General features: G+C 33.8%; 3 protein-coding genes and 2 non-coding genes across 6 annotated transcripts; 3 read left to right on the top strand and 2 right to left on the bottom strand.

The window, feature by feature from the left end:
• The first annotated feature begins 232 nt into the window (after positions 1-232).
• On the top strand, positions 233-3,298 carry LOC130804283 (peptide-N4-(N-acetyl-beta-glucosaminyl)asparagine amidase A-like). The gene has a single exon (XM_057668670.1). It carries the CDS (start codon positions 389-391, stop codon positions 2,174-2,176), a length of 1,788 nt encoding a protein of 595 aa, XP_057524653.1. The 5' UTR covers positions 233-388; the 3' UTR covers positions 2,177-3,298.
• Positions 3,299-3,665: 367 nt separating this feature from the next.
• Positions 3,666-3,738, bottom strand: TRNAK-CUU (transfer RNA lysine (anticodon CUU)). Its single transcript has one exon. It is a non-coding gene; the product is annotated as a tRNA-Lys (tRNA).
• Positions 3,739-5,546: 1,808 nt separating this feature from the next.
• On the top strand, positions 5,547-5,618 carry TRNAG-UCC (transfer RNA glycine (anticodon UCC)). The gene has a single exon. It is a non-coding gene; the product is annotated as a tRNA-Gly (tRNA).
• A 3,826-nt stretch (positions 5,619-9,444) lies between these two features.
• Positions 9,445-16,350, top strand: LOC130804888 (probable apyrase 7). Of its 2 annotated transcripts, XR_009040072.1 has the most exons (5): positions 9,445-9,837; positions 11,934-14,072; positions 14,854-15,175; positions 15,890-16,229; positions 16,316-16,350. XR_009040072.1 is itself a non-coding variant. In XM_057669528.1 (4 exons), exons 2-3 carry the CDS (start codon positions 12,077-12,079, stop codon positions 15,138-15,140), a joined length of 2,283 nt encoding a protein of 760 aa, XP_057525511.1. In that variant the 5' UTR covers positions 9,445-9,837; positions 11,934-12,076; the 3' UTR covers positions 15,141-15,175; positions 15,890-16,350. The 2 variants fall into 2 exon arrangements, 1 of the variants encoding a protein (XP_057525511.1); XM_057669528.1 differs by having other exon boundaries at positions 15,890-16,350.
• An 879-nt stretch (positions 16,351-17,229) lies between these two features.
• LOC130804889 (uncharacterized) lies at positions 17,230-27,049 on the bottom strand. Its single transcript, XM_057669529.1, has 11 exons — positions 26,811-27,049; positions 26,586-26,673; positions 23,205-23,498; positions 22,904-23,062; positions 21,769-21,909; positions 21,631-21,687; positions 20,223-20,361; positions 18,689-18,793; positions 18,394-18,590; positions 17,873-17,914; positions 17,230-17,792 (listed from the first exon to the last, which is right to left on the bottom strand). The coding sequence occupies exons 1-11, from the start codon at positions 26,969-26,971 to the stop codon at positions 17,634-17,636; spliced, it is 1,542 nt and encodes a 513-aa protein (XP_057525512.1). The 5' UTR covers positions 26,972-27,049; the 3' UTR covers positions 17,230-17,633.
• Positions 27,050-27,688: the final 639 nt, after the last annotated feature.

The raw sequence follows: 27,688 nt of genomic DNA, 5'->3' as shown, positions 1-27,688 counted from the left end.
TCATAACCAATGTGGGACAAGTCCTGACTTTTATATTGCAATATGGGTCATAGTTGGCTCTCTTATGCCATCTATTTCATAGGCCACCACTTTAAATATAACTCTGATATAATTATAAAAAGTTAAATGGATAAGCTTTCGATAGACTAAACTACTAGATTATGGAGCCTAATTACCTATAAATCTCACCCCAATTATCCATACAACTAATTTAAAATGAGTCTTAACAACTTAGGATTCACCATAACCAAATCAAATTAAGACCAAGAATTGTCAAACACCAATACAAATCCCTCCTTTATAACACCTTTTCCTCGCCTCTCCCCCACCCACAAGAAAACAAAATCAATCAACAAACAAACAAAAAAAAAATTCATAAACCAAAAAAATGCGCCATCTTCTCATTCACTCTTCTTTCCTCATCATAATCTTCATATTCACCTTATTTTCTCATACAAAATCTCAACCTAATCATTTTCTCAAACCTCCATCATCATCCCTTTCTCCCAAAGAAGCCATTAAAATAACTCCACCATTTTCAACAACAAATCTCCCGACCCCATCACCATTATGCACTCTTCAGCTCTTCGACAACACTACTTATTTACAACCCCCTTTTACCGCCATTTATTCTCCCCCTCAAAACTGTTCTCCGCCATGGAATCAGGCCGTTCTTCAATTTTCCGGTGAGGTTTATGGGAATCAATTTGATGCGATTGCCGGAGTTTGGTTATCTGGGGTTGAAATTCTTCGCACAAGTACCCCTCAAGCTGAGGAAAATGGAACTTTCTGGAGTTTCACTAAGGATATTACTAAGTATTCTTCTCTTCTTCAACAATCTAATATTTCTCTTTCTATGATGCTTGAAAATCTCGGTAATGATAATATCGATGGCATTTATAATATTAGTTTGACTATTTTGTTTTATAAAAATGAGGAGATCAAAACAATTAAGAATCGGAAATTAGGGTTCGGGTTTCAAAATTTCGAGGTTGGTGATGGAGTTTATGATGAACCAGCTGATTTGGTCATTCCGATTGCGAATGAAGAAGGGGAAACAGGGAATTGGTTTCGAATTGAGAAGGACTCTGAAGTGGTGTTGAAATCAAATGAGATTCCGATTAATACTAAAAGAATTGTGCTTGAATTGTATGTTTCATCTCATGGTGATGATGAATTTTGGTACACTAACCCACCAAATGAATACATTGAAAAGAATAATTTGAGTTTTACCAAAGGAAATGGTGCATTTAGGGAAGTTTTTGTGAAAATTGATGGGCATTTAGTGGGATCTGAGGTTCCATTTCCGGTTATTTTTACAGGGGGGATCAACCCATTTTCATGGGATCCTATTGTTGCCATTGGGGCATTTGATTTGCCTTCTTATGATTATGAATTGACCCCATTTTTAGGTGATATTCTGGATGGGAAAAGTCATAGCTTTGAAATTGGGGTGACAGATTCAATTAGTTTTTGGTTGATTGATGCAAATTTGCATCTTTGGCTCGATAAGGAATCGACTAATGTTGAGGCTGGTATTGGTGTTAGTAAGCCATCTGAATTCGAGATTGAAAGGAAGTATAAGTTTAAGCAATTGGATGGATCATTTGAGGTTGAAATAGAGAGAAAGAGTCATTCTTCTGGATGGGTTAACTCTAGTTTAGGCAATTACACTACCAATGTTGATCGGAAATTGAAATTCAAGAACAAAATCAAGTTTCAACAAAATGGTGCACAAAAGATTGTTGAGCAAGAAGTAAAGGTGAAAACAGAAGTGAGTGTTGTATCAGATACTGGTTTATTGGTGTCTTCACGAACTTTTAAACGTGATTATCCACTCGATTTTGAGATCTTGACGGTGCCTGGATTGGAACCTGGTACCAATGTGATGACTACAAACATAAAACTCGAATTGAAGGAGAAATCCTTCAATGGGTTATCGGAGATTTCACTTAAGAACGTTCAAGAATCAAGGGGTTCGATGGTTGTAATGGATCATTCAGTTCTTTCGGGTACAGCTCAAACCCACCAAACGTCGAGCTACAAGGATCCAACCAGCTGCTTTTTAAGAACCGCGAGAGCTAATGGTGGAAACCTTTTAGTCGATTCGAGCTCTGTTTGCTCTTCTCGCGATCGCTTCATCAATGACCATGACAAGAAGTTGAGCGCTTGGTAATAAGCTATCTCTTGAATTTGCTTATATATGAATGGAAACCTTCCAGTGATTTGCTTTATCTATGCTTGCTTGCATCTAATCTCACGGTTCTCTTGAATTTGCTACATACGATCTGAAAAACTCTCACTTTGATTTGCGTAATGTACTAGATTCAGTTTGTAAAACGAGTGTATTGTTTGCTTTCGAAATTGTTTTGGAGTTCTGTTGAATTGAAATTTTGTGGTGTTTTTGAGGGAAAGTGTTCCTATACTTTGTAATAATTGAATTTTGTGGAGTTTGAAGGGATGAATTATTTGAGGTTACTTTTGCTGATTTTTTTTCTTTTTCTTTATGTGATGTAACAAGCATGTAATAGTTGAACCCTTTGAATCAATAGAATGGTAATAAAATTGCATTCAACATTGTACACAAGCGTGGAGGGTCTCATTGGCCGCAATGTTCTTTGCCGTAAACTATCCGTTCCAAACCCTGATGAGAGCGGGATATAGCGGGTATGATATGATGATGGACATTGTACTCAAGATTAGTGTAATGTGCTCTTTCCTTTCTGGGACCAAAAACTTTTCGGGCCAACAAGATTCCGATCATTTCAGAGTCAAAAACCATTTTGAAGAGATTGAGAATCGCTCATAAACTGTTGATCTCTTTGATGATCATCAGATAAATAAGTGCTGCAGCGAATCTGCAGAAGACGAGGTTATTTTTTCAAGAGACAAATGAATGTCTAATTGACACAGATGAATTTGATGTAAGCAATGAAGTATTGCACTAAAAAAGCAAGCACTCAAGATTCATTACTAGTAGGCAACCCAGAAAAGGAAGCTGTTGGGAAGAACAATCTATGCTTAAGGGAGGCTTACAGGGTGTCGTCATAAATGCCTGTTCAACAAATGAAAAGAAAGACAACATTTTATTATATCAATGCTATTATATGAATTCCGCCTGAACTCCTATCTAGTCAGAGTTTGTTGAGTCAAATTTATGCAATATTATCTTCATAGTAACAGAGAGTTTGCTTTCCAATTAAATTTTAATAATAAATAATATCCACGTCTTCGCACATAAAAAGTGGAACAATTAAAAGGAACAATTCTCAATTCTCATATTTATAATTGTTAAAAAATCCTCATATTTATGAAATTACTAGTGACATGGTATCTTCTCTCTAAATCACACATTGGGAGAATATATTTTTTTCTCCTTGCTGCAGGACAAAGAGATAGGCTTATACACCATTCCTGTGGGTACCATTGTTTTAGACCATAGTTTCCACTTTCCAGCACATTGATTGGTTGGCTACCATGGCTGCAAAATAAAATCATTCAACAGGAATGACATTTTCACCATTTTTGAATAAAAATTTAAGGGAGTTACTGCAGTGGCAGCACATAAAAAGAAACAACATACTTATATTTAAAGTGCAAATTTGGGAATAAAAAGTAAATAAAATTTGCAAAAGAAAAAAAAAATAAAAAATAAAAAAATAAACCGCCCACCGTGGGGCTCGAACCCACGACCACAAGGTTAAGAGCCTTGCGCTCTACCAACTGAGCTAGACGGGCTTTGTTGACAATTAATGACAATATAAATAAAATAAAAGAAATACTGCTCTCCAAGTCACCAGTCGTAATAAGCAAAAATCAACATACATCCTTGGTACTTGGTACATAGCTAGAGGGTATACTAAACTTTGCCCTGCTTGAAGGCCCAATGAGTTTGGCTTTGAACATGTTTTACCTAAAAGAATTGTTGATTCCGTTTAATAATTAAATTTTAATTTTTTTAAAATTGTAGATTAACAAAATTAAGTTTAGCTTTACCACAGTTGTTCCTGTATGATTTTGTAGAATAATTAATTAAAACCTTAATTCCCTAATGTGTGATTAATCAGGAGTTAAGTGCTGGTGGAAGTCTGTCTTTACTATTTTATCAAGTTATGCAGTAAGATCTTTTGAGAAGATGGTTGTTCCTGTAAAATGAAACAAGGGGTTAGCAGAGCCCGAAATGTTTTTCCGGGAACCCACTCCGACGCCCAAGTCAGTATCAGTCTGAAACAAATTGCCTAATAGGTCCTTCTAAGAGCATTGTGGTTGCAAAGTAGATTACTACTTAAGATTTATTTTGACCTGAGGTCTTTTGTGATTAATATCTGACAAATGTTCTTTTGAAGATTATTTATGACAATAGTAATTACTCTCTTAGATTTATGATTGTGCAATTATAATGTTCTTCTGAAAATCAAATGTGGGTCCTTGAAAATCAGGTGTAATAACTCATTTGCAATAAATTACTTAGAGTTCTTTGTATCTCTCTTAATAGTATAAATTAATTCGAAATTAATTACCTCATATATGTACTCCTTGATGTGAATTTATAGTATATCATTGTACATCTAGAACATTCTTCTATTATTTTATCAATCTCCAAAATTCTCTTGCATGCCATTGTAGTTGTTTTAGACGTTTCAAGTTCTTCTTTATTTGGTGATTTTTCCTATATTTTATATGGCGTTCTTTGCTTTTCCTATTAACATGTGTCCCACTAGCTTATGATGACCTCCTGTAATTGAAAAGTATCTTCCGATTGCACGTGACCTTCCCATGCACTAATATTACTAGTGTACGTTCAATATGCTTCTTCAATCCTCCAAATGAATGTTGCCAGATAACCTACTAATCTTAATAATTCTTCCCAGATTAACACTAATTTAACCTTCCTAGACGGTTTTCTGTCATAATTACTTGTGACTAATATTTTACATATACAATGGTTTTGAATATTCACTGTAATTTTGGAATTATAATATATCAAGTTTAATTAAATTTTAATTTTCTAAAATTGTAGATACCAAAATCAAGTATTCAAAGTCATATAACATTAATATGCAATTAACAATACTTTCAAATATAACAATTATATTAAATAAGGAGAACATAACAATTACAAAATAAAATAAATCAATAAATACTATGTAAGCCTATTAAAACCAATAATAATCAATCATTTGTCAGGGCTTCTAATAGTATATAATTTGTCTTTTTTCAGCAAAATTATTAGTATTTATGATTAAAATTATGACTATTATTCTCAACTTATTGAAATGATTAAGAAGAATATTTTATTATTATAGGGTAGGCTAAGAAAATGAGAGTGTTATGTGGTATGTAATTCCAAAGCCTTACTTAAAAAAAGTTATATATACTCCAACTAAGACAAAACTCAATTATAAAGGTACTTTTTTCTATAGCATTAGTATTAGTTTTCATATTAATGTGAAGATTATTCAAGCTTATCTCAAATTCTCAATAATTCGTCACTAGTTATAGTTATTTTGTATATAAATTTAAAATACAGTTCAATTTACAACAAGGCGTTTGTAGTCCAACGGTTAGGATAATTGCCTTCCAAGCAATAGACCCGGGTTCGACTCCCGGCAAACGCAAAATTTGTTTTTAAACCTGACATTGTCTCTTTATTTTCCTTTTACTTGGGCTTTGGTTAAGACTTTTAAGAGCAATGATTTTGCGAAAAAGTCAATTTTGGCATTAAAACACCTTTAGTTAGTCCTGAGTCCTGACAATGACAAGAGTGTTAGAAAATTGGTTACTCATATAAAAATTGTTCTTCATGTATGTATTGGTTGATACTACAGAAAATTTACAAGGGGAAATGATATGTTTTATTCGTTTTGAGAAGCATATTATAAAAGTCAATGGATGAAGTTTGGTCCTCACAAAAGTCAATTGACAAAAATTTATTGAACCAAAAAATGTTAAATTTAGTATTTCACAACAATTTGTTTTTTTAAAATAACACAAGATATCTTATAAGATCATTTTTTCATAATTATCTTTTAAAAGTATTTTACTAATGAAATTACATAAAACTAAATTAATGAAGTTATCATAAACAATAATAAGGTTGAGGCACCAAACCCTAAATTTTTCTAACCAAAATTTGGTATGAAGACCAAATTTTTATTTGCTTGTTCACAAAAATAGTACTTTCTCCGTTTTAATTTATTTGCAACGTTTGCTTTTTTACGCGGTTTAATGCACTAATTTAATCTTTAATGTCTCTAATTATGAATAATAAAAAATTATAAAATTTTAATATTAATAATCTTGACAATGAGATTAATCAAACAAAATTTCACTTGACTATATTTTAACCTATAAATTAAAAATTAATTATAATTAAGGGTGATAAATAAATACTGTTAATTTTTACCAATATTACAATTAATTAGTTCTTTCCAAGTTTCCTTGAATTCCACTTTATACGTGCCACAAGTAGACAGATTAACACCTTGGATATTCTTGTCAACCTTTCTTTCTCATGTGGAGGGAAGAACCATGCTTGCCCATTTTATGGGGTGGAAAGATAAATGCAAGATGGGTCCACCCACCAATAGGAGCATGTAGTCAATTATCAAGTTATCATTTGCAAAGCGATTTGCTATATAACGTTTCGTTTCATTATAATAAATTTATATTTTTAGGGTAATAATTGTTAGGTTTTATTTTAAGTTTCATTATATAGTGATTTAGTGACATTTTATTTAGTCTTTAGTAACATATGTAATTGTTACTATATTGTATAGTGACATTTATGAGAAATATCACTAGATTCTATGTCGTACAAAGCTTTAGTATGATGTTTTATTATGTTGCTTAAAGGTGTAATAAATGTCACTAAATCCTCTATATATACTATTAGAAATTTAAAGTAATAATATTTAAATTGAATGTTACCAAATATATTCTAATAAAAGCAAATTATTTTGTATTGTTTTTAGAATAGTCTAAAAAATGTTTAAATTTTTGTACTTTTTTACTTTATTGTTCAAATAAGTGTACTACAACTCTACAAGTATTTTACACGAGTGTAACAGAATGATTAAAATGTAAATGATTATTAATTATTCTAAAATACGTCAAAGAATAAAGGAGTTAGTGACTCTAACTAATATTCTCTTTTTTCAAAAATTCAGTTAAAAAATTATGTATTAACTAATTATTTGGTGGAGATGAACACATGTATTTTAAATTATTTTTCAAAGTTTAAGGATCTAATTTATACAGAATTTGCAAATGACCCTCAAAATTTATGAGACAGTCTAGTTAATAAGAAGTTTGATTGAAATTTTATTAATTATTACGTAGATCGAGAAAAGGGAGAGAGTTAGGTGAAAATTAAACCTATAACTTTTAACTAAAAAATTAATACTTGCTCTTTAACTAAGATGATAATCGATTCTTAGTTTCCCTAAGTACTGATTATTTTTGCTTTTAAATAAAATTTAACAAGTGCATTTTTTTTAAGGGAAATTCCACATGGTAACATCTAGTTTTCATGAAACGTCAGTGATAGCACTTTTGTAAGATTTTTCCACATGGTACATCTAGTTTATACACTATCTAACTACCGTAGCATTTTCTGTTAAATTCTTGTTAATTTCCGTTTAATTCATCATTTTGTGAGATTTTTCCACATGGTAGCATGCAGTTTTTGCTCTCAAATATTTAATTCACCATTTTAACGTTTAATTCACCGATTAATGTATCAACGCCCTTAAATGTTGTAACGATTACATAGATATGTATTAGTGCTTGGAATGCATCTTTTGAACTTATGAAATGCACCTTTTGAGCTTATAAAATGCGCCTTATAAATTATTTATTAGTGTTTGTAATGCACCTTTTGAACTTTATAATGCCAATAATTTGAATGAAAATAAAATTGTTACAACATTTAAGGGCATTGATAAATTAATCGGTAAATTAAACGTTAAAATGGTGAATTAAACATTTGAGAGCAAAAATTGGATGCTACCATGTAGAAAAATGTTACAAAATATTAAACTAAACAGAAATTAACAAGAATTTAACGGAAAATGTTACGGCAGTTAGATAGTGCATAAACTGGATGCTACCATGTAGAAAAATCTTACAAAAGTGCTACACTGACATTTCATGAAAATTAGATGCTACCATGTGGAATTTCCCTTACTTTTTTCAATATGAAATACTCCAAGTAGGTAATTATGAAGATGTGATGAAGACATCTAAGCTTCCAATTTGGTGATTGTGATGAATACATTAATAAAACCTTTTACTTGTTTAAACCACACTAAGGAAGAAGACTTGGCTTGACAATGCCTTATGATAACAACCTTTCTTATAAATCTAAGTCTTCCTTCTACCAAACATGCCAATTCAATGTTAAACCATTACTTCTTCATTGCGGCAAAATCCATGCTTAGTTGTTCATAGGGATATAATATTGCTTAGGTAAGGACTATTAGTTTCCTCCTTAATAATCGATTGAATGTACAATCACTAGCCCTTATAAGTTATAATTCTCGAATATAATTCATAAACTAATATCAATAACAAACTCCTTGCACACTACTTCCTTCATTTCAATAACTTTGTCCTATTTTATTTAGACACGTTTGACAAAACATATATTGAAGTATTATTATCTCTAACGGTACATAACTAAAAATTATAAAAAATTGATGATAATAATCTTTGCGTTGAGACGAATCAAATAAGATCCCGCTTGATTATGTTTTAACTTGTATTTTAAGAATAAAATACAAATTAAAAGTGAACTGTAAATAGTGTTAAAAAATTAAATAAGACAAAGTTACTGAAACAGACGTAATATCACACATTACAAATCATTGTTTTTGTAATGTTTGGTTTTTTCTTTTTGAACTTACATGTACAATCAACATTTATATATTTCAATAGCATTGTCCTCTTCTCTGCCTATGGAATAGTTAATATATTGTTAGTAAATTACGTACATCTCTACGTGTTTTCTTACTGTTTTCTATTTATCATTGTAGCACTTGTTATAACACTCTAAGTTGCATATTGAGTAAAATACAAATTAAAAGAAATTAAAAACAAATAGAACACTTGGACCGGAACATCATCATCATCATACCCATCTCCAATATATCACACTCATAGAAACTATGACCAGGGCCTGGAGAGGGAATGAAGTCGGCAACCCATACCCATAAGGAGGATGCGACTAATGAGTCTCTCGAATTGAAAAAGATCATCAGAAAAATCCTGGGATAAAGAGGTTTCTACAACAAGGACCAAATAAAAGTAAATCTGCAATTCCCGTATATAACCACACACAAGTCTGCCTCGAATAAAAAAAAATAATTTTTGTGATAGAAAAAAAAGGAATAATAAGAGAAAAAACTAAGAAAATTCCCGTTTTGTAATGTTGGTATAATTTTGACTTCAACTATAGTCTTCACACGTTCATCAATTACAAGTTACAATACCTCTTCCTCTTTTCCATCATCCCATGGTTTTTTCTGCACAAAATTAGAGTAAATAACACTTTTATTTTCTGTAGATTATTTCGTTGGATCTTACCCAAACCCGGAAATGAGATCACACCAACAGAATCAATAGAGAGAGAAATTAATAGAGGAAGATTTTTCACTATTTTGGTCTGCCCCATTTCATCACTCGCACTATTTCTTCCTTACCCAACTATTTTTCTTCTTCATACTATTTGCATTGTAAAACCCAATTTCTCAATACTCTAGAACACAAGGAGATACATCGAGATAATTCTATTTTTTGATCTGCTTTTGGATTGTGGAATTCAGCGTTTTTTTGGAGGTGGGTTTTTTTAATTTTTTTTTTACATCGAGGATTTGGGTTATGGAGTTTTTTAATTAATGCCCTGTTTTTTTTGTGGGATTTATTTGTGAGAGTTTGTATCATTTGTTGTGGGTAATTCTTAGTTTTGCATTGGTTTATGAGATATTGAGAGAAATATTATTGTTTGATCTGCATATGTGTTGGAATTCAGCGGTTATTGTAGGTGAATTTATTTTTTTTATTCTATTACATTGTGGATTTGGGTTATTTAAGTTGTTTTAATTTTTGCCCACTTTGATTTTGTGGGATTTTTGGGTGAAATTTTGTATCTTGTATTGTGGGTAATTTTTAGATTTTGCATTGGTTTATGGGTTGTTTGTAATCTGATTGTTCTTTATGCTTATTGACTAATACAATTTTTCTGGAATGAAGAAGTTGCTTTGAGATGCAGATAACAATGGTCTGGATTGTTTTAGTTAAGGATGTAAGATTCAATTGAATTTTAACTTAATTGAGACATTGTGATATGTAATGGGAGTTCTATGGAAATTTAGGCCTAATTTTGTGTGATTTGTGAAAGGTTAACTATTACGGCCCGTTTGGTAGGCGGTAATAAATGGTGGTAACGAGAATGAAAAAGTTGAAAAATCTCCTGGTGATCAAAGTTTCGTTACCATGGGAATGGTACGAAACTTTTGATGAAATTTTACACTATAATTCATTCTCATTACCACCGTTTAATACTACTAATCAAACAGACCGTTTAGGATTTTGAAATGAGAATCAATGTTGTTTTACTTCTTCCTTTAACATTGTACCCTATGAAAAATTGTGATCTTAAATTGAGTATATGGGAAACACTTTGCCACTTGTCTCAACTGGTTAGAGTTGAGGATACATATATCTTTACATCTTTACAATCAGCTAATAGTGTTATTCCCCCTAGGATGTTGCTGAGGATTTATAACTGTTGCGCTATGTTTTGGATAACATTTTTAGAAGGGAAGGGAAGGGAAGGGAAGGGAAGGGAAGGAAAGGAAAGGAGAGGATGGGATGGGAAGGGGAGTGGAGGGGAGGGAAGGGAAAGGAAAATAAGGGAAGATGAGTGGGTTTTTCTTGCAAATCTCTCCGATGTTGGAAGGATTCTTTTTCTTTATAATGTAAAGGAGTTTTTCCTTCTAATTTCCCTCCCCTTTATTTCCCTCTATTTCCTCCTATCCAAAAAAAAATGTTGGTATTTGCCGTATTAAGTTTTTTTTTTTTTTATCTTGGTATCTTTTTTTCCCCTTCAGATTTTGGTTTGTATGACAATATGTATAAGGAAATAGGTAGCTAGTATATTTGAACAAGAAAATATGTGCTAGAATTTTGAAGGTGCAAAACTCGATTTTATTAGGCATGTGAATTTAATTAAGTTTTTATATTATACCTGAAGAGAAATTAGGAACTGTAATTAAGAATGTTGTGATTCCTTGACTGAGTTGAACCCTATGCTAGCATAGCCAATTAGATAACATGCATTACGAGCTTCTTGCCCATCGTGAATGGTCCCAGCACAGGTGGTAATGCTTTGGGTAATGGCCTACTTAATGATGTGCACTTCTTATTAGTGTGACGTTGCTGACGATGATTTGTATCAAGGGTTAACCAAAAACTTACTCATTGTTATTATAAGGACAAGGTTGAGTACATCCGATACCCCTAGGCCTAAACCCTGCTAAGGTGAAAGCCTAAGGAGACCTATTTAATGGCATTGGGATAATGGAACGTTTGCATAGACTCTGTAATATATACATCAGTGTGTGGATGTTGCGTAGTTGGCGAGCCTCATTGATATTTATCTCTGTGTTACATTGTAATATTTACGAACAAAGGGCAATCTGATACTTCTTTCATTCTTTTCCTAGCTCTTTGATTAAGTGTTCGTAAAAGATAATTTATGCTTATGCATGTCCTTGGACGAACAACAATGGTTTTTGGAGTTAAAATCCAGAAATATCAGAATCAGTGGTGTTTTTAATCTTTAATTTCTCCGAACTAACAATAGTGTGGCCTCCGGTTGGAAGATGTAGGTCCGTTTCGGACTCATGCTTTTGATATCTCCTTGTTTGCAGGATTTCAAGGATTCTCCGTGCTAATGTCAAGTATGAATTAGTGGTCCCATCTATGCATGAACATTACCGTTTTTCTGGCATCACTGCTTTATATATCTGCTGCTAAGAGGGACAAATGAAGTGTTATAATTCTTAAATAGACGATGGTTTTTGGTAAAATCTCCAAAATAATCTCATCTGCAACAAATCGTTCATCCATGAGGCACTCATCCTCCATCCCATACATTCAAGCTGGATTATCGCCACCGAAAGGTTCTGGCCATGGATTCGGTTTTAGCAGCCCTGGGCAGATGAATAATATGAGGTTATCTTCATCATTACAAGATTTTTCTCAATTTCGTCGATCAGATCCTGAAGTTGGTGATTCAAATGGTGGGACAAATCTAATCAATGCAAAGTCTCCTCATTCTTTTTGTAAAGACATTTCCAGTCCCAGTTTCTCGAAGGATAAAGTGCCTCAAAGCAATCCATTTACTCGTAAGAAATGGATACGAATATTAACATCCCTACTTTGCCTGCTTTTCTTTGGTTTCCTTGTGTTTATACTTGGTAAATTTATTTATTCTCTGTGGTCCGGTGGAGCTTCTAAGTTTTATGTCGTGCTTGATTGTGGGAGTACCGGGACTCGAGTATACATATATCAAGCATCTGTCGCGAACAAGAAAAATGGTAATCTTCCTATTGTTTTGACATCATATTCCGGGGGATATCGAAAGCCAAAGGGACAGAGTGGACGTGCTTACAATCGTATGGAGACCGAGCCTGGGCTTGATAAATTGGTACGCAACTCTACAGGCTTGAAGGCTGCAATTAAGCCACTTCTACGGTGGGCAGAAAAGCAGATCCCAAAGAATTCTCATAAGACTACTTCTCTTTTCCTTTATGCTACTGCTGGGGTTCGTAGGTTGCGAACACCCGACTCTGATTGGCTTCTTAATCATGCCTGGTCTATACTAAAAGGTTCCCGTTTCTCATGTCAAAGGGATTGGGTTAAAATCATCAGTGGCATGGAGGAAGCTTATTATGGATGGATAGCTCTAAATTATGAAACGGGAGTTTTAGGGTCCATGCCAAAAAAACCGACTTTTGGTGCCCTTGATTTGGGTGGTTCATCATTGCAAGTAACATTCGAGAGTAAGGAACCCCTTCTCAACAAAACTAACTTAAATCTGAGCATTGGTCCAGTGAACCATCATCTCAGTGCCTATTCTCTTTCTGGGTATGGATTAAATGATGCCTTCGACAAATCTGTGGTTCATCTGCTCAAAGGGATGCCAAAACTGAGCAACAAGGATTTAGCTCGTGGGAACGTAGAGATTAAGCATCCTTGCCTACAATCTGGATATAAAAGTGAATACTCCTGCTCACAGTGTGCTTCCTTGAAACAAGAAGCTGAGAGCCCTCGGTATGAAGAGAAAGCCCTCAGTAAAGGCGGCAAACCGGGTGTCCCCGTTCAGCTTATTGGCTCTCCGGATTGGGCCGAGTGCAATGCAGTTGCTAAGGTTGCCGTAAATTTGTCAGAATGGTCAGATCTTAGTCCTGGATTTGATTGTGACGTACAGCCATGCGCTCTTTCTGAAGACCTTCCCCATCCTCGTGGGCAATTTTTCGCAATGTCTGGATTCTTTGTTGTCTATAGGTTTTTCAACTTAAGTTCAGAAGCTACCCTAGATGACGTTTTAGAGAAGGGTCATCAGTTTTGTGGTAAAAAATGGGACGTTGCTTATAAAAGCGTTCCTCCACAGCCCTTTATTGAACAGTACTGCTTTAGAGCTCCCTACATAGTTTCTTTGTTGAGGGAAGGTTTGCACATAACTGATGGTCAGATCATGGTTGGTTCTGGTGGCACCACGTGGACACAAGGGGTCGCGCTTGTCGAAGCTGGCAAGGCATTTGCGACTAGAACAGATCTTCACACACTTCAGTTATTTGAGATGAAGATAGATCCTGTCGTTCTCTTTGGTATTCTGTTAATATCGTCATTTTTGTTGGTTTGTGCATTGTCTTGTGCTGGTAACTGCACGCCAAGATTTTTCCGCAGAACACATCTTCCGATTTTCAGGCATAGTAGTGCGCCAGCAGCAGTGCTGAATATGGCTTCTCCTTTTCGGTTTCAGCGTTGGAGCCCTATAACTTCAGGTAAGGTCTTGAATCTCCCTTTTATTATTTTGTTTTCGTAAATGGACAATTACTAGCTTTCCATTAAGTCTTGTTGTGACCAAAGTCACGTGATTCAATAATGTCCTTGCGAATTGCTGATCAAAAAAAGCGAATTATGGTCAACTTTGAGTTATTTTAGGGTTATTTTGAGCGAATCGCGAATTCAAAAAGCGAATTAAATGGTGAATTATGTTACACGGACCAAAATGGTGGAATGGACTATTGAAGAAATGCTCTTATTTTCAGTATCTTTTTGGATGTTGATCTTTACTATTTGAAACTGTTTAATTTGCTCGGGGGTTAGTTTATCGATGATATCCTCTAAATTGATACTTCCTATGGATTTTAATAGTTGATACAATTCTTGTAGCAACTACTGTTCATTTGTTGATCCTATTTGACATATATTTCTCCATGTATAGTGGGATGTTGTTTATTCGTCTTATTACATATTTTTATAATATTAACTTTTTATTATTCTTTATCACATAAAATTAACGATATTAAAGATTAAAATTGTATATTAGATAGCGTGAAAAACAGAAATGTAGCAACTATTAAAAACCGGATGAAGTTTTTAGAGATGAGGTACCTGTCGAATTAGTATTGGGTAATCCATGCTTTCATTTTATTTTGTTTTGTTATTTATAATTTTGTGGTCGTTAAACATTTTGATTAAGGCTCTGGCATTGTTGTTGTTGTAAACATTCCGATTACATTTAACATGCAAAATGATGACGATAATGTGTGGGTTCTCCAGGGGACGCACGAGTGAAAATGCCACTGAGTCCAACTGTCGGCGATCAAGAAAGGTCATTAAGCATTGGACTTTGGTCTGGTGGAAACAACATTCAGCTCACTGATTCTTCTCTATATTCAGCTGTCAGCGGTGTTTCGCATAGTCCATCATCAGGTAGCTTAGGACCGATTCAATTTGACGGCAATGGTATGGGTGCCGTGTGGAGCCCTCATAGAAGTCAGATGTGTCTCCAAAGTAGACGATCAGCTTCCCGGGAAGATCTGAATTCTTCTCTATCTGATCACTGATAAGCCGATGAAGAATCAAATCTCCAAAAGTCCTGGTATGATTTCAATGTTCTTATTTTTGATTCATTCATTTTGCTGCTATACTACGAGTTTGGAGGAAATTAGATTCTATGCTCCGTCTCCAATTTTGCCTCTCCTAGTATATAATTCATTCTTTGTTCGATCTTCACTGTAAAGATATAAATTATTAAAGCAATATACTGGATAGTCGATCTCACATTCTGCTGTTTGTATTGATTCCCTTTGAAGTACCTTATAGAAGTACGTCTTATTATAGTGTAAAAAAAAGGCCGCATCGCATCAAGTCAGCCGCGTTGTAAAGGTTTTCATGAACAACGAACATATATTTCCCGCGTTGTAAAGGTGTAAACAAATCGCATTTTGGATTGTATCAAGGGGATATCTTTTGATTTTGACCGATATTTAGGCGTTACAATAAACGCATCACTCTCGTTACCGCATCACCGTTTTGTTACTGCAATCGTGACCGTTACCACATTTTAACTGTATGCATCTTATTAATGGCATTGGGGTAATGAAATATTGTTGTATAGAAGTACATCTTATTCATACGTCCCTTATTTTGATGGGCTGAAGAGTATAGTAATTCTTATGCAACTTTGTCCGAAAATAATATGCTATTTCCCGTAAGAACGAAGGAATTGTAAGTGTACTTTTTGAGTTGGCCCCTTCATTAATCATATATTTGTTAGATCATTTACTCATCATTTATATTCATATGCTTACAGAATTGCATCTCTGACTGGGATGTTTGCCAGCTAACGAACAATTTCACACTCATTTGAAAAGGGTATTTTTCACTACCAAAGGCGGATCTGCACAAGCTGCTCACACTCCTATACCCAGCTTTTGAAGAACATCGAGATTTTCTCCTTCGAACCAGCTTCTACCTGTAAATCACACGTTCTGCCTACGGAAGCTGAGAACTAGTCCTTGAGATATTCTCGCCTAACCATTTTTAACCTGAATGTGCTATAACGTTATTTACTGTAATCATCTGTGTGATCATGCTGGTCACCAAGTGAATTTTGTTTCGCTGATGATTGATGTTGAAGAATCGATTACAGAGTAAATATAGAACTATTATACTTGCTGGAAATAATTTTTGTATGATGTGAGAGACTTTCTGATGAATTTTGCATATGCCATTGTAGACGACTAAATGGAACTATCCTAAGTTGGCTTTCAACCGGATTACGTACTTTTTCCCGATCCTCCGACAGCCCTGCGTTCCTGATACTAATATGTCGTCAAGAATTGTTCGATTTTGGATTACTAAAACGAAGGATCGCAAATTCGCAACTTAGGGCAAATAGACATATTATGCTGTCTTATAAGTAACCGGATGTGAAGATTCGCCATTTGGAGATGTTCTCAATTTTACTTGATTGATAAACTGATTATTGTTTTTATAACAAGGATCAAGATGTAATTTTGTCGTAAGTTGAATTTTTTTTGATTGGAAGAGTTTTATATTATTTAGATTATATTTTAATAGCTACACTTCTCATAAAAACTTTCATAAAAGGTGAAGTATAGCTATTAAAAGGAAACGGAAAATAATATATTTTATGCTAATATAAAATTATGCATCTGCTGTGTGAAGCTTTAAATGCTCAAAAAAAAGAGAAACTTTCAAAAATATAAATAAAACAATTTTATAAAGACAAACTAAAATAGAAATTGAAAAATAGAGTGAAACTAGCTTTGAAGATCATGTGCTATTGGCGTAGTAGCAATGCTTTAAGTATAAGCAATAATGAAAATTGTTTATTTAAAGAAGAAACACCAAATGAAAAGTACTCCACTAATCAATTTTATTTTTTTTTTTCCTTTTTATGGTGAGTAAAATTTCAATACTATTGAAATGTGTTGTAATAAACAAATAGTATAGCAACACTAGTATATTAGGCATTGTCTAATGTGAGATCATATAATACCTCCAGTAAAAATATAAACGTGACAATTTTTCTGAAAAATAATATTGTTAACATAACAGTCATCTTATTTTCAATTAATATCTCAAAAAAAACATAATAGTCATCTTATTTATGTTTATAATTAACGATTGATAGAAAATAAAACCTCATCTAAAAAATAATCACTTGATAATAAGATATTAGTTACATGTGCATGTAACATTCAATCCTTGCATATGGGCATAAGATTAAGATCACAATACAACTCAAAAGAGAACCATGAGCATTGTCTGATTCTCATTTACCAACGCCACACACTTGCTTACAATTCAATTTTAGAGTCGCAGATTCAGATTCAATTAGACTCTTCTATGTCAGTGATGAGCATTCAAGTTTTTTAATCAAAGTGTAGTTCCACATCGAGTTTGTAAAAACAATGCAGATGCCCACAACAGTCAACCAAAACAGTACTTCACTACACAGATCTGGCAATTGGCGACTTTCTCGGAATGGATGTTTGGGACAAAAAGAGTAAACCCCATTTGTTTAGCCACTATAAATCAACATTCTGTGACTCCTTTCCATCACTCTTCTGAGAGAAAAGCCAACCAAACAAAGATGACAACTTACTGGGAGCAGGTTCCACCACTGCATCCTTCACTGTGCAGATAGCATGATAATCATGTTTCAAATGAGGTTCAAATATCCTTTCCTGGAAGACAAGAAAGCAATTTGATAACTGATAAATCAGATCATAAAAACAATAGCTACTTTTAATGGCGCAGTAGTTACCTTGAAAACTTCGAATGGACAAAAGTCAGAGTTGCCACAGCCCTGCTCAAAGAGGTCAGCAGCGTTAAATGGAAATATAATAAGTCAAGAAAACAGAATCACCACAAAACTACAAAATTTTTGGACCAAGATGTAAAATTTTGTACAAGAGAAGCAATAAGGTCTCAAACCAAAAGGTCAGAGAATGGAATGCCATAATTTTGAATAGTCAAAGAAACTTGTCAAAAAAGGGTCTACATCTCTATTTTGTTGATAAATATTGCAGCACTTAGAAAATTTTAACGTATGGCTGCAATTCAATTTGTTATTGATGTTTTATAGTGCATTTATAGGTTCAATGCCTCTTCTCAACAAAGATTCGTAATTACGATATATCTAAACAATCACGCGAAGACCAGAGCAAGAAACAGGGTAATTTTCCATTCTTTTTACAGATATTCACACCGAGCATTTATTTCACAAAAAAGCAACAACCATGTGTAAGTCAATTCATAGTGTTTTTGTAGCCATCAGAAGCTCACCGGTAAAGGTATTGGATGCTCGTTATGAAGTACATGAACAAAATAATTGCTGGAGTTTGCTCTACTGGCTGGACAGCTATACAGTACAAGCATGTTATTCCCTGCAAATGGCGCAACGACACTGCCTCTCCAAGTTCGTCTTTGGGGAGGCTTTGGAGGGAGCGGCATTGATTTTTCCTTTAGGATGAGATTATAGTCTGTAGCAGTCAAAATAATTATACTATGTAAGATACCAGATTTAAAAAAGAATACACCAAAAGAAAAGGGTCAAAAGATCTTGAGCTTTTATCCTCACCGGATTCTTCAAGAAAGAGACCAAGCAGACAAGAAAAAGGGACAACAGTCTCGGCATGAGCAAATCGAAGCCTTGCCTTCTCGTAACTCCCATCAGGCAGTGCTTCTACATGACAAACGAATGTATACATATAAGACCTAGTAGTATAACTTCAAAATATCGTTTGAGAAAAAGCAAGGTTGCAATTAATAATACAAATACATCTCCAGTTTATGGAAAAGAATATATTAGAACTATGCCATTAAGAAGCATATACAGAGACAGATGCAAGTACGAGTTCCAAATAAAAAGGACATGAAAAAGCTCCACTTATTCATCACCCCCCATTGGCCCAAAGAAACCCTTCTCGTCACCAATATCCATCCCTCCCAAAACAAAAAAAATGATAAAGTTAGTCTCATCCTCAGGGAGACATGAAGAGACAAATCTGGATATTAGAGCAACTCCATTAAGAAGAACATGAGTGAAGAGACCATCAGAAGTTCCAAACTTCTCAGCATCTCAGTGTATAAGTTAATTAAAACAAGACCAAAGCCTCTCAGAATGTGTTCATTAAAGCAATAAGACCAGAGTCCACAGCCTCTCAGGATATATGTTCATCTAAAAGGTCCCAACCTCTCAGGATGTTATTACTAAAGCAAAAAGACCACAGCATTTCTATATAAGTTAACTAAAGCATCAAGACAACAGCCTCCCAATAAGTGACAACTAAAGCAGCAAAACAACAGTTATGTAAGTACCAATAAAAATAGGCTCAGTGTATTACGGCATGAATGTCTGAAGAGATGACACAACACAAGGAATAAATAGTAATGCCAAAGAGAAGCATCAATGACTTCAGAATCTTCTTTTTAATGAATATAACATTGCTAAATAGCTCAAACTGTCACTCACTCATTCCCCTTGCATAGCTTTAAGTCTCATAAACGGTGTCATTTGATATCGGTATATTATCCATCACTATTAGGTTAAACTTTCGGATCATTTGTCAAAAATTACACTTGGGAAAGCTCAAAATTATATTAAGCACAAATATATATATATATATATATATATATATATATATTCCATTGTCCTGGTGATGGGAAATTCTCTGAAGAAATTAGAGGCAAGATAAGTATTGCATATCAAGGATAAATGTTAAATCCAAGCAATAGGAAAGATCGCAGCATTCACAAGTAGTGTCAAGATAAAAATGTTCATCTTAAGTTGACTGAGAGAAAAAAACGGTTCTAGCATCAGCCACTTCTACAAAATCATCAGAAAGACTACATGAAAAATATATAGCAGAGATTTCTTCCGGAATCCAGAGAGTATAATGCTGGTGGGTTTCACATACAATTGCATTGGCAACAATAGCTTATTCTTAAAATAATTTAAGTAAAGGATAAAGTCCCTGTTGTCACCATATACATAAAATGAGAAGAATCTTTGCAGCAAGTAACCAATTCTCACTTAATCTTGTCATAGTTTTGGGTGGTGCACAGACAGATATACGCTAGGCAGAGTACAGAACCTATTAAAAACCTGATACCTTTATTGGCTTTAATAGCAAGATCCATGGACTCCACAACATCTTTTAACAAAGGCAATCCCATCCGATAGTTCACGGAATTTCCGTATCCTTTTAATATGAACCCCTCCAGATCATCTGTCCACTCCAGCAAAGCAATCTACAAACCCAAAATAAACTAATACAATTTTAAAAAGACACACCAGAAAAAAAAAAGGAAAATCAAAAGATCACTTATTTGTTTCACTTGCTGTTTTATAGACTTCTAACTTTTTGTAAAAGAATGATGGTTTAGAATGCTTTTTCACAGAAATTTTGCTTCTCTCTTCCATTTAAGTTTCAATGAAAGGCCATAAGAGATGGTATTCATATACTCCTCAGTCCTCTGTCGCCTAATTATTTGAACCATCTTGGGGTAAAGCATGTAAAATGCTAATGTAAATCCATCCAATTTAAGAAAACATGTTAAGTATGATTTTGTCATATTTTTTGCTATGTGTACTTTTAAAATATCAGCTTTTCCTAATTTTACAGAAACATAATCAGTTATTAATGGACAAAAATGAATCTAAGAAACCGCAAAAAGTCAAATGATGGAAATTTTTAGTGTCATGGGAGTAATAGCTAAAGAGGGGGAGGCAACGTAAAGAGGGAGATAAAAAAATTATTTGTATTCAGTTAGGATTTATTAGTTAAATATTCTTTCAAAAACCCCGTGCAAAAACTAATGATCAAATAGAAAAATACGTAAATGAACTTCTAAATAACATAAGACCATTCATCAACTATACAACATAAGGTGAAAAAACAGCATTTGTTGATCTCTGCAAAACCATAATGTACTCTTTAATCAGTGTACTGTTAATATATACAGATGCGTCCAAGACTCCAAATCTGTTTCCACTTTGGAGCTCAAATAATATACATCTTTCCATGGAAAACATCAAAATGATGAGTAAATGTTCAAATGAAGGAAAAACAAAGGCAGAATTGTATATATTTTTACCTCAGGTGTTAACACACATTAATGTGTCTTAGATTTCAAATCTATTGCCACTTAAATGTTCAAGTAATATACATAATAATCCAAGGCAAACATAAAAACGAAGAATAAATGGATAAAATTCAAATGAAGGGGGAGAAATGGAAGAATTGTACTCCCTCCAATTTACTGCTAATGTCCCATTTGCTTTTTAGACACTATTCATCTCTTACTCTTAATTTGTATTTTACTATTAATCTATAAGTTAAAACATAGCCAAGTGGGATCTTGTTTGATTCGCCTCAATGCAAGAATTATTTATATCAACTTTTTATAATTTTTAATTATGCACATTTAGAGATATTAAAGATCGAATAAGTGCATTGGATAGAGTGTATAAAGTAAATGGGACATTAGTAGTGAATTGGAGGGAGTATATATTATTACCTCAGTCGGATTAAAAAGACCACAAGCTTGATTAGTTATGTCTAGTAAAGATGCTTCCTGTCATTGCAGAAGCAACTAACAAGCTTTATTACACAACTTATTTGTAAATCACAGGTTAGTGACCAAGGAGAAACGTACCTGCTTACATAAAAACCAGAGAGAAGAGACATCTTGTCTAGTGAAATTCAATCCATAGCGTACAGAAAAAGTACTAGTTATTTCATCAAGAACAGGTTCCTTGAGCTTTTCAACTGCAGGTTCCTCATTTATCCTGTAGTTCTGCATTCATATAGAAAGGACATAGGTGAATAAGTGATCACCAAATTTTTTAGAAAATGAGCTCAAACAGATCGACCGTTAAATAAGTTTCTAAACTATCACCAGGCAAAGTATCATCGATATAGATGTTCAAATAACACCTTAAAAGCTTAAACACCATACCCTAACAGTGAAAAATTTACAAAACTAGCCACAATAGATTTAGATTTAGAGGTCTGTATGGTAGATAATCAAAATGAATGGAAAAAAATCTTTGTGGTTGATCATTGGAACAGATACATTGGTTCATTCATGTAGCCGACCCCAATCTTTTGGATTAAGGCTTCGGCATTGATATTGTTGCTACAACAGATTGAAAAAAGCACCATCACATAAACAACATACATGCTATCTTTTGAAAGCACTGCAAGAAATTCCAAATTTCAGGGACCCGTAAACTCTATGAAATATTGCCACAGGAGAGCTGTGATATATGGCTAAATGTCATACAAATGAAAAATCTGCAGCAGATAGAATTCAAACAACGCCTGACCAAATTGACCTAGATTAGCATTTATACATTTGTTTGCTTAGAATTCTGATTCTAGTCTTAAGATAAACCTGATTATGTACAGATAAGGTATCTCAACAGCTGGAATTCAAACCAATCTTGAAAAATTGACATATCACAGCATTATGTATTAATGTACAATAAAGATGCAGAGTACTAAACAAACAATCACTGCTTCTATTTACAAGCTGTTCATATTTAAAATTGTCAATATACTAGCCAAGCTGAATAGTTAGGTGATACACACAGATAGTAATCAAAAGAAACATGCAAAGGCAAGAAGATCAAGACAATTTGAGAGGAACAACAAAAAAGGAAACCTTCATGAGTTTTCTGGAAAATCTTTCAAGTACATTCTACATAAAATATCTTTTTTAAAATAAAATACACAAAGGCAGAAATGTGACTACCAATCAAATCATCAACTATGACATAGACGCTCACCTTATAACTTTGGCAGGTGTCAAAAAACCTCAGCAACAAGTCACTTGCACGACTTTCGGTGCTGACAGCAAAAGCCCGATGATTCCCTGGCCCAAGGTTTCCCCTGCCACTGAACAGTCCCATTGCAAAAGCCACAGCACTAGCAGAAGCTCGAGGTACCTACAAAATAATGAAGAAACTTGTATCGAAAGGCATAGTTGAGGGAAGTGAAAATAACGCTAAAAGAAAACATTAGAAACTTAATGTTCTATACGGTAATTTTAATCTGGATGTGTTAGGGGTGAATTATTAAAATCCCTACCTGAGTTGCTTTAATTGTATATACATCAGGGTGATATTCATAATTTAACAGATTTGGATATTTTTCTCGAATCCTGATTCCAAGATCATAGAGTTCCTCTTCTCCTTTGACAACCAATTCTCCACCCTTCACCTTGCCTTTCCACGGAGATGTCCATCCAAATAACCAAGCAGGAACGTTATCCAAAGACAACTGCCGTTCTGTTGCATCTGCTATGAGTGCTTGCAATGATGAGGCTAGCCTCTCCATTTCCCTCATTCGCTTCTTAGTAGGGGCTCTGGTTCCATGCCTTGCCTGTAAACTTGATTTAGGTTAGTTTTATACAAAAAATTCTTGGATAGAAACTATAAATTTATTATAGGCAAAGCTTATTAGTTAAAAGCAACTAATAAGTAAAACAATCAAAAAAACAACTTCAACAAAACAATTGATGTTGATACTTCAGCCAAAATGCAATACAAAAAGCGTACAACCAAAGATAATCTTGAGACATAATTTCAAAAACTCAAACATTACGTGCCAATGCATACCCACAATTATACTAGCAATGAGTTTACATATCAACCACACACCATCCACATTGCAATTTTCAAACAATATTTCCTTTTAGAGTCAATAATTATTACTTAGTCCTTATTTTTATTTTGTCCGTTTATTCATTGATTTGTAGTTTTTTTAACAGAGTTCGACAAAATGGCTCATAACTCATAAGATCATTTACGCTTCTTACTTGTGTGAAGTTATAGATGTCGTTTTCAATCAAGGGTCAATGGTAAACAATTTATTTATGATTACAAGGCTAGGGTTGTGTTTGTGACCCTCAAACACAACTAGACGAAAGCCACTTGATATTTAGGTAACAGCATGAATTCATTCAAGTATATCATAGAAGAAACAAGATTCGATAGAACTAAAACTACTCACTAACACAATATTTACATTTACCCCAATTGTTAATGAATCCTAAACCTACTTTAAAATGCATCATGCCACCATGAGGTGTCATAACAAAATGACCTTGAACATGAATTGCATGTAATCATTTCACTAAAAATTAATATTTTAAAAAAAGCTTTGGACAAACTTCAAGCTAGTTATGTAAACAACAGTGATGATTATAGATAAACATGAACATTAGCTACCTCCATAGATCAACAACAACCGCTGAGAGCCCACTCAAAACTCCAAAAACCACATACGGCTACACAATAGCTCAAGGCGAACACCATAAGAACACAAGATTCCTAACAAGTGCAAGTCAAGTCCACAAAATGGAAAATCAGAAAATTATAATAGAGCAAATATGGCATGCCGCACGATTTAAAACGATGTACTTGAGCAGTTGTGCTGTATAGATGCTACACCACACTGAATCAAAAGATAGATGGCATCCCCCCTCCAAGGAATTCATTACAATTATGTGAAAGAGAGGCCTTGCAAGCATACTTCCCGTCTAATACTTCTAAAAAATAATGCCTCTAATTTTGATAGGGCCAAAGATTTATAGTTTCATGGTTTTGCACTACAGTGAAATGACTCATTAAATCATGTGCACTTCTTATTCTTGTGAAGTTGCAAATGATGTTTGTTACCAGAGGTCAATCAGAACAACCTTTAACATCAATAACAAGTGTATACTAAAGGTAAGGTTGCTTACATCCGACCCCACAAATCCCACCTTAGGTGGAAGCCACTTAGTGACATTAAGACAATGAAATATTGTTGTTGTGTAATACACAAGTCATTATAATTTTGAGCTCTTATTAATACTAAATGAAATTCACAAGTTTGCGTGTGTAGTAATATCTAGTCCCTTTGTCCCATTGAATTTGAAACATTTTTCATTTTGATCCGTCCCACTTAATTTGCATCAATTCTATTTTTGGACAATGGCCCACTACTTTCTTTTAATCTCATCCATGCATTTTAACTCTCTTTTAATTTCATTCACACAATTCATTCTCTCTCTTCATCTATTACCACTATCTTAAAAAATCCTCTTCTTTCTCTTTGATTCAATTCTACCAGGACAGATGAGTAGTTCTCGGGATGCAGCTATGAACTCTTCATTATGTTTCCAATGCACCCTTAACTTTTCAATATTGACAAAATCTACTATAGACTTTAAAAGAAATGTGACTTGAGTCTTGTGTTAATTACTCATATGATTAGATGACAATTAAAGAGCGGAAGAATTTGGTCTTAAAGATTAAAGTAACAAACTAAGATTACTAGACCTTAAGCATGATATTTCGAGTAGTAATGGACACTCCATTTCATGAAGAAGGCACACACTCGTATGGTGTGCATAAAACAAAGCAATGGAGTGTTTCACATGGGTTTGCCATTAATATATAAGGCAATATACTACACACTAGCTATAGGTGCACAAGGGGAGACCATTAGGGACATTGAAGACTGTGCAAAGAAGCTGAAAAGGGTGTCAGAAAGCAGCTGGCAGCCTGCTCGATCGAGCGCCAGTCGAGCCAGGTGCAGGGGCTGTTTTTCACGGGTTGCTGCTCTTTGTTTCTGTTTTGTCTCTTTATTTCCCAAGTCCCCCGTTGTCTATATATTGTACTTTAGTGTATTATAGAGCCAAGCTCTTACCATACTCTCTTATTCTCTACTCAATATATAGCTCACACATACACTCTCCATTGATGTAATTCGTTCAACATTGCAATGAGCAAGCTCCTCTATCCTTTAAACAAGCCTAGGATAGTAGATGTAGCCTCATTAATAGTGAACCACTTTAAATCTGGGTGTTATGTTTATATTACTTTTATTGCTTACATCACCTTAATACTTGCATATAAAGGTGTTCTTGCATATAGACATGTTCATTAGTGCACCTTCAACCCATGGTCATTAACCTTTCGTACCACCTTTCGTTGGCCTACTCTAACAGAGTTGGTGCACCATGCACACTAACATTGGGTGCACCACACCTCACTGCCACCCCCACTCCCACTTACTAACCCAAACTGCTTACTCTTCACTGCACTTACCTCTACATTTCCTACTCTTCACTCCACTAATATACTAGCATATTAAAGTTGGGGTACACTATGTTCGTGTGCACCAAGTCCACTCATTACTTAATCTCAAATAATCAAGGCCTCGGTAATCTTTAAATAATAACAAAATTTCACTTAAATAAGTGCTGCATATTATTTAACAAATCATTTTTTATAGTCCATTTTGATCAGAAACAAAGAAACTATGGATCCTAGGCAATATGGAGAATGGGTAATTGGACATTTGTAATCTTCAATATCACTAAACATATATGTCAAATACGAATTTCAATCAAACTTGCTCCACTTCGACACGAATAAGCCCTTACACAGTCAAAAACTGAAAACAAGAACAAGACATTACCACAAGATTTAGATGAATAGGCGTACAAGTATCGGGTATATTCGCAGGAACAAATGAATTATCCACAATATCTTTCACAGTTCCATATCTGCACACCAGAAATAACTACATCATCAATCAACATTAACAGAAACCCTAAATTAGGTTTATTAATCGAATAGAAAACATAAAAGGATAAAATAATCAAAATACATTAACACAAAAATGGAAACAAAAAAATGGAACCTCGAAACGGTGGATAGATGTTGACGCACATCAAACGATTCATCGGAAATCAAATGAGCGGAACAAGAAGGTAGAAGAAGAAGAAGTAAGAAGAGAATATAGAGAATTGCATGTATAACAATGGCGGAAAGTTCTCGCTTCATCTTCAGTCTTACTTTCATTTTTTCTTTCTAGAATCGAATTTTTTTTTCTCTCGTTTGATTTTTATATGATTTGTTACTGAAAAGACAAACGTGTAGAGTGATCAAAGCGACAGCTGGTTGGAAATGCCACGTGGAATTTTTAATTATTAAAAATAAAAAGGGTAAAAATATCACTGGTTTTCCTTCGCCTTGGTGGTTTAATACATTAAATCTCAAGCTATAGGTAAGGGTTCAAGAACTAGTAGGGAAGATAAGGAAAAAGAAGAATAAGGTATTACAAAATACCTTTTTTTTTAAATACCTTTTTTAACAAATGTAAATATATACTTTAACAAATTATTAATTTTTTTTGAATTGAGAATATAATTTTATTTTTTTGTGTTTTTTACCAGAGAGTAAATCGAAAAAGAGGAAAGCATATGTATATAATTTTAATACAATGGTAAATAGGCAATAATACTTACATGGATATATTGACGTAATGTAATCTAGAAAAGGCTCAAATTACAAAGTTATTTAAAAAAAAAATTAAACAATATCCTTTTTAAATAAAAGTTATTGTTTAATTTATTATGACATGATAACTACAATATGAAAATAAATTAAATGGTTATAATTTAAAAATAAGTAAATTGCTGTAAAAATCTATGAAGAGAAGAAATATAAATTAGGATCACAAATATTTTTGATATTAAATCAAAAAGACAATAGTGAGTTATTTATGAATGATATTTA

Source organism: Amaranthus tricolor, chromosome 17 (genome assembly GCF_026212465.1).
Source record: "Amaranthus tricolor cultivar Red isolate AtriRed21 chromosome 17, ASM2621246v1, whole genome shotgun sequence".
Taxonomy (NCBI): domain Eukaryota; kingdom Viridiplantae; phylum Streptophyta; class Magnoliopsida; order Caryophyllales; family Amaranthaceae; genus Amaranthus; species Amaranthus tricolor.
Note: the sequence above shows the minus strand (reverse complement) of the source record. Positions and strands in the feature narration are given on the sequence as shown.

Coding starts and splice junctions, on each gene's coding strand:
- LOC130804283 (XM_057668670.1), top strand. CDS start 389: ATGCGCCATCTTCTCATTCACTCTTCTTTCCTCATCATAATCTTCATA.
- LOC130804888 (XM_057669528.1), top strand. CDS start 12,077: ATGGTTTTTGGTAAAATCTCCAAAATAATCTCATCTGCAACAAATCGT. Junction 14,073..14,853: donor TTGGAGCCCTATAACTTCAG/GTAAGGTCTTGA, acceptor TGGGTTCTCCAG/GGGACGCACGAGTGAAAATG.
- LOC130804889 (XM_057669529.1), bottom strand. CDS start 26,971: ATGAAAGTAAGACTGAAGATGAAGCGAGAACTTTCCGCCATTGTTATA. Junction 21,910..22,903: donor ACACCTGCCAAAGTTATAAG/GTGAGCGTCTAT, acceptor ATATGAATGCAG/AACTACAGGATAAATGAGGA. Junction 18,591..18,688: donor TCTCTTTCTTGAAGAATCCG/GTGAGGATAAAA, acceptor TGACTGCTACAG/ACTATAATCTCATCCTAAAG.